This window comes from Pseudopipra pipra, chromosome 3 (assembly GCF_036250125.1).
Source record: "Pseudopipra pipra isolate bDixPip1 chromosome 3, bDixPip1.hap1, whole genome shotgun sequence".
Classification (NCBI taxonomy): domain Eukaryota; kingdom Metazoa; phylum Chordata; class Aves; order Passeriformes; family Pipridae; genus Pseudopipra; species Pseudopipra pipra.
The window spans coordinates 91,663,898-91,677,898 of record NC_087551.1 but is presented as its reverse complement, the minus strand read 5'-3'; the positions used below and the strand labels follow the sequence as shown (position 1 = coordinate 91,677,898).

Sequence of the window (14,001 nt, the reverse complement as noted above, 5' to 3'; positions counted from 1 at the left end):
AGCTAGTATGTCCATGGGACACAAACTTTGAGTGTTTTAAGAATGTCTGTTCAATTGCCTTTGCTTGACATATTTGCAAGAGTCAGAGATACATTTATATTAATAAAGACAATTTGTAGGCATGTATCAATGGGATTTGAAGATGAAAATTAAATTAATGTAGGAGTATTTAAAACTAAACCAAGCAACAAATAAAGAAAAAGTCCTTTAGTATTGTAGAAATAATCCGCTCTTGGTTGCTGAAGTTAACTTAAGAAAAATGAGCAATGAGAATTTTTTTCCATAATTGAGATTTACAACTTCATTTATCAATATATTTTAGAGTGTGGTAAACGTAAGGGCAGTTAAAAAAAAAGCAGTACATATAAAACAAAGTTACTCCATTAACTTTTAGCACAGTCTCATTAGGCCTTCCAAGGAGAACAAATAAAACAGGAAATACTGAGTTTATCTACCATAAAAGCTAAATTTTATACATATTTTCTCAAGGCTGTTATTTTTGACGTTTTCTGCTAATAAATCTTTGAATTGCAGGATGCTCAGTTATACATTGAAGTTGGGCAGTTTTCCGGATAACAGTGCTGTAGTGTGGCATGTAAGTCATAACTCATCCCTTCAGCTTCAAACTAAGACACTGACGTATGCTATTCTATCCAAAGATGTCTAGGGACATGCAAGGGCACTAAGACCCCGTTACAGTGAACAAAGGCTCAATTTAGCTACCAAATCACAAATGATGGGTGCTATTTGAGGTGCTCTAGGGCAGCCAAAGCTTCCACATTGGGCTGGCAGGTACCACCTAAAGGAGATCTACACCCTTCTAAAATGACACTTACAGGTCACCTTGGCTACCCAAAGAGGATGAAATAAGACTGAAAACTTACTAGTAAAGTCACAAAAGTTATAGCAGTTAAGAGTCAGCAGCTTAGTGACTTTAGAAGCTCCATTCATTATATTTACTAAGACCTTCACTCAGTTGTCACCACATAGATGTGGTAGAGCCATTGCCTGCTCCAAATAAGGGTGATAAATTTTTCACATTGAAAACATTCAAGGATGGAGCAAGGTGAACAGTTGTGCAGTCTCCATTGAGGTTACCAAGACCCAGCTGAGCAACCTGGTATGGATTCAGTGCTGTCCCATTTGTGAGGAGCAAGCTAGTCCAGCAAATTACTGAAATTCCCCTCCAGCCTGAGAGAACAAGCCTGGGATGCTGCTGGATCTACCTTGTGGGTAGCTGCTGCCCGAAGGGTTTAGGTCTCATAGGTCTTGCACCACATCTCCCTGCTGCAGCAGATGTCACAGATATGCCAACTGCATCCCCAACTGCTCTAGAAATGGAAGACTCAGATCTTCAACTAAAGCAACAGGAATTTAGACAAATGCACTTAAAAGTACACTTGTACTTTTTGACACTGAAGTAACATTACTCTGGAGCAGCCCTAAATACTTTCCTTATTGCTAAAAAAACTATTATAGGAACAATGCTGCTGTTTAAAAGCTTCTTTAAGTCAATTCAACTGAACATTTACATTGCATATTATTAATTTTTTTTCCTGTGAACTTAAAACTGATACAGCTGAAGTCCACCTTTTCACAAATCAGAAAAGCGCAAACAAGCACTTGGCAAGAAAAGCATCAAGTGAGCTCACACACTGTGATACATTACAGAAATATCAGATCCTGTAGTCTTTTTTATAGTAGACAGATACTCAATGAACTTGAAAAACTGTTCTAAATTCAATATAAAGGGCATTGGACAGTGAAGAGAATACAAACACAAACATTCAATACTGAAAGTGCTTTCCCCTAACTTTCCTGCATCTCCCTTCAAAAGCAATTAATTATGTTCTACAGTGTATGCTTGTTTATAATCTCATTAAGAGAGTTAGATAAACACAAAAGGATAAGGAAGACAACGTATAAAGAATCTCTAAGGATACACTCTTAATAAAGATTTGCCCCAGCTCACAAAACAACTGAAAACAATGAAATCTGCTCACTGCTGCAGTAAACTTCTGCATTTCCTAGTACCACGTTATTTTAATTTCCAGTAATTCTCCACAGAATAAACGGGTATATTTAGACCAATAGCAATACTGTTGAAGACTTTGGCAATATACGAATATACATTTCTACCTACCTTGAAACCAGGACTTCCCGGTAATCCATCTTTCCCGTTTTTGCCAGGGTCTCCCTGTAGGAACAGTTACCAGTAATCAGTAGGTGAATTAACATGCAAAAGTTAAAGACAAATTGTCTTCACAAAACTTACTGATCGGCCAGGCATTCCTGGAAACCCTGTATCACCCTTCTCTCCTTTTGAACCCTGAGAAAAACAGCAAACAAAAAGTAAGTTATGCTCAATGTTTACGCTGCAAATTTAGTATATTTAACCTATAATTAATGCATTTCTAATTTTGAAAATGTACAGGAGATCTGTTTCTTTCTTAGTACAGCCAGCTGCCAATTAATAACTACCCTGTTACAGAAACGTAAATATGTTTGAAAACATAGAAATGCTAACACAGACCCTCTTTCAAATTGCTTAAAACTCTAGAGCAATAAACACATCAAGAAAATATAAGGACACATGGAAATGTAACTGTTAAGTCTCCATGGCCAAAATGCGCTCTCTGCTTTATATAAATTACAGATTAAAATATCTCTCTTCATGGCCACTATAAGCCTCACTCCTTTCGTGTGCTTGTCTCCTCACTCCCCTTACTCCTCTGCCTTGCTCCTGTTTGGTTATACATACATTTCTATGTATTAAAAAGTACAGACTTCTTTGCAATTATTACTTATACCGCACACATGGTGTGTTATCCCATGGATGCATTTGCAAAAAATATATGCATTTTGTGTTACGTGAAACTGAATTACACCAACCCATTAACAGGAAGAAGACAGTTCTCTAAACATGCAAATATGCAGAGAGCAAGTTTGATAATACTAAATATAAGTACATCCAGTAACAACAGTGAAAATTTTTTTTGAGTTACGACTGCAGAATTAAATTACCTGTGAATACATATTATAAAAATATAAATTATATTCCATAGGGTTCCCATGCCCCAGAGCTGGTAGCAGGGAAGGAACATGAGAAGGAAGGAGAGCAGAGAGCTGTTGTGGACTGACCACCCCACCCTGTTCCCCATTCCCCATCCAATGAAGGATGGGAGTTGAGCCTGGGAAAAAGGCTCAACTGGGAGAGGTGTTTTAGTTTTTGTCTTTGTTTCTCACTACCCAAATCTATTTTACTTGTCATTAAATTAAATTAATTTTCCCCAAATTGACACTAACTGGCAGGTGATCCTGGACCCACAAGCTTTTCCATCTTATTTTCTCCGGCCATACTGCTGAGAAGGGGGAATGAGAGAGTGGCTGGGGACATCAGGCAGCCAGTCAAGGTCACCCCATCACAGATACCAATAACATTTTGCTTTAACTTATAATAACAAGTTCACTTGCCTTTTTTCCATATATTCCTGGCTCTCCTTGATCTCCTTTAGGACCCCTTTCTCCCTAGACAAAATGTGTGTGAACAAGTTAATTTTTAAAATAGAAGTAGTTATATAAAGATACATATATGAAGTATACATGTATAACAGACTCAAAACAAAGCAGGCAGAGCTACATGTGATATAAAAAATATGCCCAAGACAGTAAACGCAAACCCTGAATTTTCCAAGCTCTCCTAGGGGGAGAAGCCCAGAATGTCCAACACCGATGGTGAGGCAATCCACAGCTTGCAGGCTTAATGTTTCTGCTTTTTATGGAAGGTACTTTGTGATTCTGGTTGCTTAAATATAGGTAGGAACCTAAGTGAAAATTCAGTTCTTTGAAAAGTGCTGCACTTTTTTGAAGACCTTATATGAAAAGTTTAAAACACAAATTTGGAAAATCTAAGAAATATATCCAGTTGAATACTAACATAGAAGAAAAGAAGATATGGTTGATGATGATTTAGAGAACACACACATGAACTAAACTTGCTAGGATAGACTAGAACTATCCTTCAAAATGCTGTCACCCAAATTTAACAACTGAAAGAAAATAGTATAATTACATTTTTATTTTTGACACATTATTTGTGATGAAGAAGGTTCTAAGTAGTAGTAAAATCAAAGTAATTAATATAAAATCCCATAGAGCAAAACAAAAATATAAAAACAGACAGTTTGATATCTATGTAATGAAGTCCCATGGCATGTATCTTCCCTAAATTTCAGCATCATATCCATTGATTTTACGTAGGTCATCTACATAAAATACACTGATAGTATTGTATACAGACTTATTTTCCCCCTAAATTAAACTATAGAGCAACTTGAAATACAGGAATACTGTAACAAGACATATTTCATTTCAACCTTTGGTGCTGGCATCCCATGTAATCCAGGAAAACCAGGTAGTCCACTGTCACCCTGAAAGAGCAAACATATTTTAAATCCTTGTATCTGAAATAGTTGTAATGTACTATAATAACATTCATATCCGCATGATCAACAAATAGTGGAAAGATGTTATGTACCACCATATCAACTTCATAACATTCTATGATGATTGGTGAGAGTCTGTTGATCTTCAAACAAGATTCAGTACATAAAAGAAAAAAACAACTTAAAACAATCATTAAATTTTAGAATAAATTTTACTGTAATTTCTGAATAAATCTTATGGGGATTCAAAAGTAGCAATTTAGCTTTAACAAGATGAAAAAAAGCTTTGAAAATCTCTGTAGGAGTTGTGATAATTCTACCATCCATTCCTAATCCCTAAATAAGGAAACTCCATAAACCTGTAATGGCTTTGCTTTGACCTGCTACTGAAAATATCAAAGACCTACCGACCTTATCAAATTTCTCACCAGCTTACTCTGCATGAGTGAAGTATTAAAAAAATAAGGAATTAAGTACCTTCTCTAGAAACCAAACAAAATTAAACCAAAGTAGACTGATATAAAACAACTTTGGTACTTTGACAAATGAGTTCTTATTTCTGTGGAAAACAGAATAAACTTTGGTAAAAGCAGTTGGCAACTGAAAAGACAAGGCAAATCATCAGTTCTTTTTATTGTTTTCAGAAGTGTTAGATATCAGGGATTCCAAACTTTTGCTGGTACTGTTGGTACTGAAGATATTTAACTGACAATTTGTCTGCAAGCTCCTTTGAACAATTACAACAAAAGGCTAAATTATAACTTGTCAGTACCTGACTTGAAGCAATAAAACCAAGCTTTGCGGCTTGTTTCAGGAGACCAGATTTACTTCACATGGGACAAAGAGTCAACCCCAAAATCATTTTTGGTCAATCAAAATGTTTTCTCTCTGTTAATGTCTAACTATATTAAACAATACATTTCGATTTGTTTGATCTATTTCAATCATAAAGAAAGAATAGCAAACTATGCTTGGGAAGCTGTTTGATGTGATATTTCAAGTTCTAAGGCAAAGGTTAACCATGACAACATATCTCAGTGCTATTTATCAAAGCCACTCATGTCTAAGCAGATATGGAGAGTTCTGTCATATATTCGCAGAAGACAGAAACACAACCACAGGAATGACAGCTTATAGGTTAATGCTATCAAAATATCTCTTAACAAATAAATACTGAAAACAGGTGGAACGGAGTTCAAAAAATCAGCAAAGCTTATAAAATAAACACTTTGTGCATCCACTGCTTCTTAATGAAAAAGATTGGAGTTTCAATTTCTACTCAGAAATGGTGACTCAATTATTGGATAAACTAAAACACTTGGAAATGGAAACAGTTTTAAATTAGTTGCTACAGAAACTTTACAAGTAATGGGATGAAATTAAGAGATGAAAATTTGGGCTGAATCTCCAGGAAAAAAATTCTAATGGCAAGATGTATTTTACAATGGAAAAGTTTCCTGAAACAGTGGTGGAAGCCCTATTTCTTGGCACATTTTAAACAAGGCTGGACTGAGCAATAGGAAATATTCTATCTGTCATAACACTGCACTGCCAGGAGAATAGAGTTTTTCATCAGCAGTATCTTAATTTCTACACATGGCCCAATACCCACTGATTGATAAGATTAACATCTAAAATCAATTAGACTGAGATGACTAAAGCACAGAAAACGTAAGCACATTTTTCACCCCTAATTGTGCATTTGAGAATTCTGCTGAACAGTGATGAATTTAAGGACTTGTTTTTAATATTGGGAACTTCAGAAAGGAATTCTAAGACCTGTTGGGAAAACAAGTGTTTGTTTTACAGAAAAGGCTTTTAAGTTTTAATAAACCAAAACCAAAATCATTTTTATCACAATCAACTTAGAACTTTTCTAAACATAGGGTAAAAATGTGGGCATGGATATTTACATATCAATGAAACTTGGCAATGCCAATGGCCAGTCTATTCTCTGTGCATCCAGAAGATCCAGAGTCAAGTTTATCCAGATTATCAGAAGGGAGTTACATATAAACTTCCACATCTGTCTGTAGCTCCAAGCTACTGGCTACACCTCAGCTAGAATTTTCCACAAAAAGCTTTGGTTTCAATTAGTGTTTTCTGATAAAAAGTGCCATCCAAAAATTCCTATGTAGGTCATCTGGATGCTTACTTAAAGAGATAAAGGGTGAAAAGAGTCAAAAAGAAAACCATTCTGACAGAAGTCTGTATTGTGCTTCCAGGTACCCATACTTAGATACACTTTTCTAAATATATGTTATTCAGTCCAATGAAGTTGCTACTGGCAGTGCTAAAGCCTATATGACCTTTATTAAATAAAGCAGACCAGATTCAGAATTTAAATTTAGGATTCTTAATCCTTTCTTATTATCCTTCTAATAAACAATTCTCACAGAAGCTTCATGTGAAAATACTGATATTATTAACTGATACTATTACTTTTGTTTGTTTTTTTTTACCTTTGCCCCATCTTGTCCTGGCTCTCCCTTGATACCCGGCAAGCCACGAGGTCCCTAAAGTGAGGAGAAAAAAATGAAAACCAGCTCAAATACTAATTCAATCTGATATAGAACAAGACACAGAAATGTAACACAACATGACCCAGAGACCAATGTGTCAGCTGGCTGATTACAACATTTTTGTAATTGGACACAAAGGCAGAACCAAGCACGAAATGCATCCAGCATGTACGAATATGGCACGCCATCATAACCCATGTCTCAGGAGTACAGAAACTACTTTTTGTTCTAATCAAGGACAAAAAGAATGTCACGCAGGCTGTATTAGCCCAGGGATGCCCCCTTCAAATGTCCATCAGACAGCCCTCACAAATGCCATGTTGCAGGCTCACTCCTGGCCCCAGCATTCTCTCAGATGTTTAATTCAACAAACTACCAAGTCCTTTACTATCAGCCAGACTGCATCGTGCCACAAGTAAAATACAGCACTGATTTCCAACAACTGTTTCAGTAAGGACTACTAAATTTATACAACAAAGAAAGAAAATTAATTCTCCTCCATCAGACTGGACTTTATCTGAAACTTTGTTTTGGACATGTGCATTGAGGGTAATCCATCTCCATGACAAGACTTCAGATCACTGTTAGTGATTCATAGAAAAATTGAAGGAACTACTCTTTGGCTTCTGGATCAGGACAAAAACGTCTAAGCTGCAGCTGAGTCCATCTTCTACAGGCCTTACCTAGCACTGATTAAATTTGCCAGTCTAATTGTCAGCCTACCTTCAAATCATGACATCACTTGAGCCCTTTCTGAACCCCAACCTCAACTCTCAATGAAAAACAATGGATATTGAGAGAGACTTGGCAGGATTTGTCTCAGATCTAGTCTCAAAATCTGGGAATGAAACAGAAACTTACCTGAATCCCTGGAGTTCCTGGGATACCTGGAGTTCCTGCTGATCCCTGATATCCCTAAGGAAAAGAACCAAGACTTGTGACTTTTCAAAAGTCACATATACAAATTTCCAAACACCTATTTAAAGAAAAAACAATCTTCCTGCTTACTAGAGAACTGTTGTCACAGCCCTGTCATTGTAGGTCACAAATTTTAGCAACTGCTATACAACCATATATTTGGGATTTACACTTCAGCCTTCAAAAGCTTTCATATCTGCATCTGAACTTTGCAGCCTCCAGACTTTAGTTAAAATCTGTTATTTTAGAATTGTTACACAAAAGCATAACAAACATATTGTTTTATTTTCAACTGGGGGAAAAAAGAAAAAAGAAATTAATCCACATATGTTGACACACTTTTTCTCTCTCTCTCTCAAGAAAAACAGCTGAAAAATGTCAGGAGTTTTAAAGGCTTATTCCCAGTTACAGAAACAAGCTTTAACAAATAAGGTATGTTCTAATTCATTATGCAGCTAGTTTTGTAATATCTCTAAATAATAAAAACTTCATTCTAAATACTAAGCACTTAGCTATGAACTTGAAGGTATATTACAGGCTATGCAAATACAAAAAATTATTAGAATGACTGGGACTATGAAAAGAAATATTAAATAATTCATAAGTTGAAAAGAGAATTTCAGGAATGCTTTACTAGAAATCAACATTGGCAGAACAAGAGAACCTCTACAGAATCCAAAATACATGTCTAAGTTTTGATTCAATTACTACAGCAAAGATAACCAGATTTTATGCAAAATGAACAAGTGCTTTAAAGAATCCTTTAAGAGAGGCAAATTACTGAAGAATAAGAATTTCACATAGCTCCATTAAAAATATGTCATTCCAATGGAGAAAATTAGCTACCAGGAGGGATTTTTTTGATAAAACATTCAAAATAAGAGGAGAAATTGCTCTATAAAACTCTGAGGTTATTTGGCTCAGACATTTCAACAGGCAGACAAAACTAAATGTGATAAATCCCATTAAATGGACTATCCAATTTCAAATACCCAGAATTTGATCTTGATTTGAACTGAGAGAACTAATAATCCTATTTCTAAATGAGTTTCAGTCTTAAAAACTTAGCACAAAATTTAATGGGGGGATTACCACACTGGTAAAAAGGAGCTAATAGAACCTTTTCAATTCAAGGAAGGCAACATGTATGTCTGATATCTTCTTTAAATCAGTCAGAGCTTCCTAGGAACAATAAAAAAAGCTAAAATTATGTGCTGGGTTAGATACAAGAGAGTCTTTGCTGTGCTCTCTTCCCAAAAGACATTTGAGCAGATGACCGATGAGCCAGCTGGTAATGTTTAGTATAGAAGTAAACAGAATTCTAGGTCTCTGTCACACATGGATCCTCTATCAAGCATTCCACTTCCACTGCTCAAGGCAGTTCTAACAAAATCAGCTTTAACGTTAAATGGTATAGCATTCCCAGATTGCTCATAGGCCTCCCAGATAGCTGAAATAATTCACCAAACCAAAAAAATGCCTTTAAAAGTGTATCCCTTTTTTTCTTCTAAAAAAAAAAAAAGGTAAAAGGTTTGTATGACTTTCTGTAGGATATAATTATATATAAATAAAACTCTATTTTATATTTTAGATCTCTGCAATGCAATTTCCCTTCTCCCTCTAACTGAGAAGGGGAAGAAGTAGAGGAGTACAATTTCCTGGCTGAACTGAATTTTGAAATTCACAACATGAATAGAGGATGCCAGAAGAGTTTTCAGCTTACAAAACTGCATATTTAGCTCAGAGCTACATATTGTAATGTGATTTCAACACAAATCAAACACAGTGTCAGTGTGCTCTGTTAATGGAAAGCTGGAACAGAGAAGATTCAAAAGGAAATTTGCAGAAAGTCACAAAAATGAGAATCGGTGTCTGGTAAAAATCACATAGCAATTGTCTGGACAAGGTAAAACCACCTTCTGTAAAAAGAAAACTGGATTTCATAAAAACTGAGTATGTATTTGTATCACTACTCCTTTGCAGTACGGATTATGAATCTATATGCTAAAGCCTACAAATTTTTTGCACTAAAGTCAACTCTTTAGTGCAAAAGAGTTTGCACTCTTTCCTAACCGCAAAGCCCTCAGTAGGAGTACCTATGTGACATACACACATATGCTGCAAGAACAGCAGTGCCACAGTTACCACTTTATGTAAAAGGGACAGAAGTGAAAATTCCTGTTACAATTGACACTGCTGAGTTCAGGACTGAAGGTTCACTTTCAAATACAGTGAAAGCACTAAATTTGCCACAAAAAATAATACTTTTTATCTGGGTTTGGTCTTCTCTCATGAACTTCTCAGAAGACACACAAATAGTGTGAGAAGTATTATAGTTAACTACGAATTTGATATGCAATTTTGAATCCAGTTCCCTAAATACAGGCAGCACCTGTCATTTGAGATTCTTTGGACACCCACCCAGTGGTAGAAGACAGTGGCACAAAATATTTGCCCACTGTCTTGCAGTGTGGGCAAAACAAAATACCTTGCAGCATAAAAATCCTATACTTGTTGAGTAATGCGATAATTTAGACACCCTGTGTCTTTGTACCCATTTTAAGAGTAAATGTACGTGCCCTCACTGGCAATATCAATAACTAAAATCCTGCCAGGCAACAGAAATAATAGAAAGTACTCCATGTATTTGAATTAAGTGTTTTAACCTTTCTCTGAGAATTTTTTCTATCATCTAATGTTTTTGCCTCAGGTCCTTTCTCTTCCTTTTCTCAAGGAGCTTTTTTTCTAACATCTCTAATACCTCACTATGTCTGTACTCATGTGGCTATTGCTTTTCTTTTTCCTGCCCCTTTGGACATGTGGATCAGTCAAGTGGCCCTCTTCAGCATGTCTGTTTGGAACCTGTGCCTTACTCCTTTCTCTGGGACTTTCTTAAGCAGTGGTAACTCAGGAGCTCAGAACAAGTCATCTCCCTCTCCTCCCTCTGTTAAACAGCATGGCACTGTAGAAGGACTTCTGTGGCCAACAGGTCCAGGGAAGTGATTCTTCCCCTGTACTCTGTGCTGGTGAGGCCACACCTGGAGTACTGTGTCCAGTTCTGGGCCCCTCAGTTCAGGAAGGATATTGAGGTCCTGGAGCAGGTCCAGAGAAGGGCAACGAGGCTGGGGAAGGGACTTCAGCACAAGTCCTATGAAGAGAGGCTGAGGGAGCTGGGGTTGTTCAGCCTGGAGAAGAGGAGGCTCGGGGGAGACCTCATCACGCTCTACAACTCACTGAAAGGAGGTTGTAGCCAGGTGGGGATCAGTCTCTTCTCCCAGGCAACTATCAGTAATACAAAAAGGCATGGTCTTAAGCTGTGCCAAGGCAGGTTTAGGTTAGATATTAGGAAGAAATTCTTTACAGAGGGGGTAATCAGACATTGGAATGGGTTGCCCAGGGAAGTGGTGGATTCTCCGTCCCTGGAGGTTTTTAGGATGAAACTGGATGTGGCACTTAGTGCCATGGTCTAGTAACCATGGTGGTAGCAGATCAAGGGTTGGACTTGATGATATCAGAGGTCCCTTCCAACCCAACTGATTCTATGATTCTATGATTTACTTCTGCAGCTCACCAGAACTGTCTCTGCAGTGAAGCCCACACTGAAGCAAAAATGAAGGGCAGATGCAGCATTAGATCGGAAAGGTAGCTAAATGAAGCTTTTATCTTCCAACATAAATTTGAGGGTGATTCCTGATCAAATATTTATTATCATGTAAACATTATTATGGGAAAAGTAAAGAAGAAAGTTTTCATTGGCTTGTATGTTGCCTTTTTTTGGGTTTGCCTTGGTTGGTCTGTTTATTATTTCTCCATTTCATTACACTTTCTTCCATTAGCTACTCCATCATCTGCCAAGGCTTTCATAACTCAGAGCCCCTACCAGTATATTTTACATGAGCATGATGTTCTCAAATACCTGAGAGGAAAAAAGATCCATCAAGATCATTAAATAAATGTCATAAATCCAGTTTAAAAATTCCTGAGCTTCAGAGTGCTGGGAGATGAGATGATGTACTGAGGGAGTATAACTTCCTGCTCACTGCTTAGTTGTTCATCCTTATCATATCATCTGCCTTTGGTTACTGCTGTCTAAACTACACAGCTGTAGGCAGCACAAGTCGGCATCAGGCATCGCTCCAATTTCAAAGTGGTAGGTCTCAGGGAAACCATTACACAACTGTATTAGAATGGAGCAATTGTATTTCCTCTAATAACAACAACGTCACAGTTTTACTGAGGAATACGTACTTTTCTGGAAATGAAAGCAGCATTTTATGGATGAATTATCAACTATGTCTATGAAATTTTCCTGAGAAAAGTAGCTCCAGAGTTTAGAACAACTTAAATCCCAGGCAAATCATTCAATAGCACAGGGAATTCTATGTATACATAAAAATATTATCCATTTTTATTCCAAAAGCACTGTTGATTTGGCCTTCAGTTGGTCACCAAATATGAAACTCTAGTTAGTACAGCTGTAAAAATGTACTATATTTTTTAAAAAATATATTGGAATGATCCGGAATTACTTATTATGTGAGGCTTTGACAACTTATGAACTTTCTGTCTATATATATCAGTAAAGTCAGTCTCATCAGATTAAACTGCTTATTGCTTGTAGATACTGTAAAGACAAGGCAAACAGTTCCAAACTTTCATGAATCAAACTAGATGGAATACTGGAAAATTGTCCAGATTTTCCAGCTGTATGGTTCACAGTTCAAAACTGACAAATAAGTGGGTTTTTTTTAAATTTCTTTCAACAGACTGATAACCTATCACCTCTATTAACCACAAGTTATCGCTGCACAGACTCTGATCATTTATTTTTCCCTGTGAGTTTTTCCCCAGTACATAAAAAGTATCCTTTGGAATAAAAAATGGCTTTATGACCACACAGTCAGGCTGCTGAGCACTTTCAGGGCCAGCAATCACTCCAACTGTTTCTTCTGGATGAATAATGTCCATTAAAATAAGTTTGAGTTGAGATTCAAATACTATTTTTACCCTTCCACTACCCTTACCAGTGTTTTTCTCTCGACTAAACATTTTAATGATTTCAGGTTCTGAATCACATTTTTGATTGCAAAAACTGTATTTTCATTAATTATTATGCTTCTCACTTTCAGGTTTTTTTACAGTAACTTCAACTGATCCTTTCTGTATGTATCAGAAAATAAACAGAGGTGGCAATTAAAGGGAAAAAAATGACATATGAACAAAACTAATAAAAAGAACAATTAAGAAATTAGTGAAAATTAATTATGTTTATGTTCACCTTCCCAAATATCACAGAAAATAATTTTATTGGGTAACGCCAGGTGAATAATTATGTTCTGGTAAGACTGAAGGTATTAACAGGAATTGTTTTGAATTTTTCTGGACTAAAATTAACTTTACATATCAGAACAATCTAGCCAGTCCAAAACCAATAAACTAAATTTTCTTTGATGTTTTACCTAAAAAATCAGTTACATCACATCATCATGTCTAGGCTTCGTGAACGAAGATTTGGGAAAGGCTCTATCCACATTTGTTACAAGCACACTGGTGGCTAATAAGGCCAATACGAGATAGACATGTCCGATTGCAAAAGGCACAGCAGAAAGACTCCTTAGGTGGTATATTCAGCAAGACACGATTCTTTCTGCATTGTCTTTTCTCCTCGAGAGTGATCCTGCGTGTGTTCTCAAAGGCATCAGCTGCGTTATAGATGCTGTGTCTCCAGGCCTCCCGATTTGAGGCCAGAGTAGACCAGTTATGTTGATCAATATGGCCAAGGCTGAGATGTTGTTTCAGGGAGTCCTTGTATCTTCTCTTTGGGGCTCCTCTCATGCGGCAGCCAGTGGCAAGTTCACCACAGAGCAAGATCTTAGGGAGGCAGTGGTCCTTCATCCTTGAGATGTGCCCTGCCCAGCGCAGCTGTGTTCTCAGCAACATGGCCTCAATACTTGTGACTGCTGCTTGTTCTAGAACAGATGTATTGGTCACATAATCTGACCAGTGGATGTTTAGGATTGTGCGGAGGCAGTGTTGATGGAAGCGTTCTAGGAGTTGCAGGTGGTGGCGGTAGATGACCCATGATTCAGAACCATATAAAAGAGCAGACAGCACAA

At 36.9% G+C, this 14,001-nt stretch overlaps 1 protein-coding gene across 1 annotated transcript in view; it reads right to left on the bottom strand.

Moving 5' to 3' along the window:
- The window catches only part of COL21A1 (collagen type XXI alpha 1 chain), a 99,171-nt gene that overhangs the window by 40,256 nt on the left and 44,914 nt on the right, over positions 1–14,001 (bottom strand). The window contains exons 11-16 of the mRNA XM_064650311.1: positions 7,829–7,882; positions 6,908–6,961; positions 4,377–4,430; positions 3,475–3,528; positions 2,276–2,329; positions 2,144–2,197 (exon numbers count right to left, since the gene is read on the bottom strand). Coding sequence (XP_064506381.1) covers positions 2,144–2,197; positions 2,276–2,329; positions 3,475–3,528; positions 4,377–4,430; positions 6,908–6,961; positions 7,829–7,882 — 324 coding nt within the window. The remainder of the gene's footprint in view (positions 1–2,143; positions 2,198–2,275; positions 2,330–3,474; positions 3,529–4,376; positions 4,431–6,907; positions 6,962–7,828; positions 7,883–14,001) is intronic.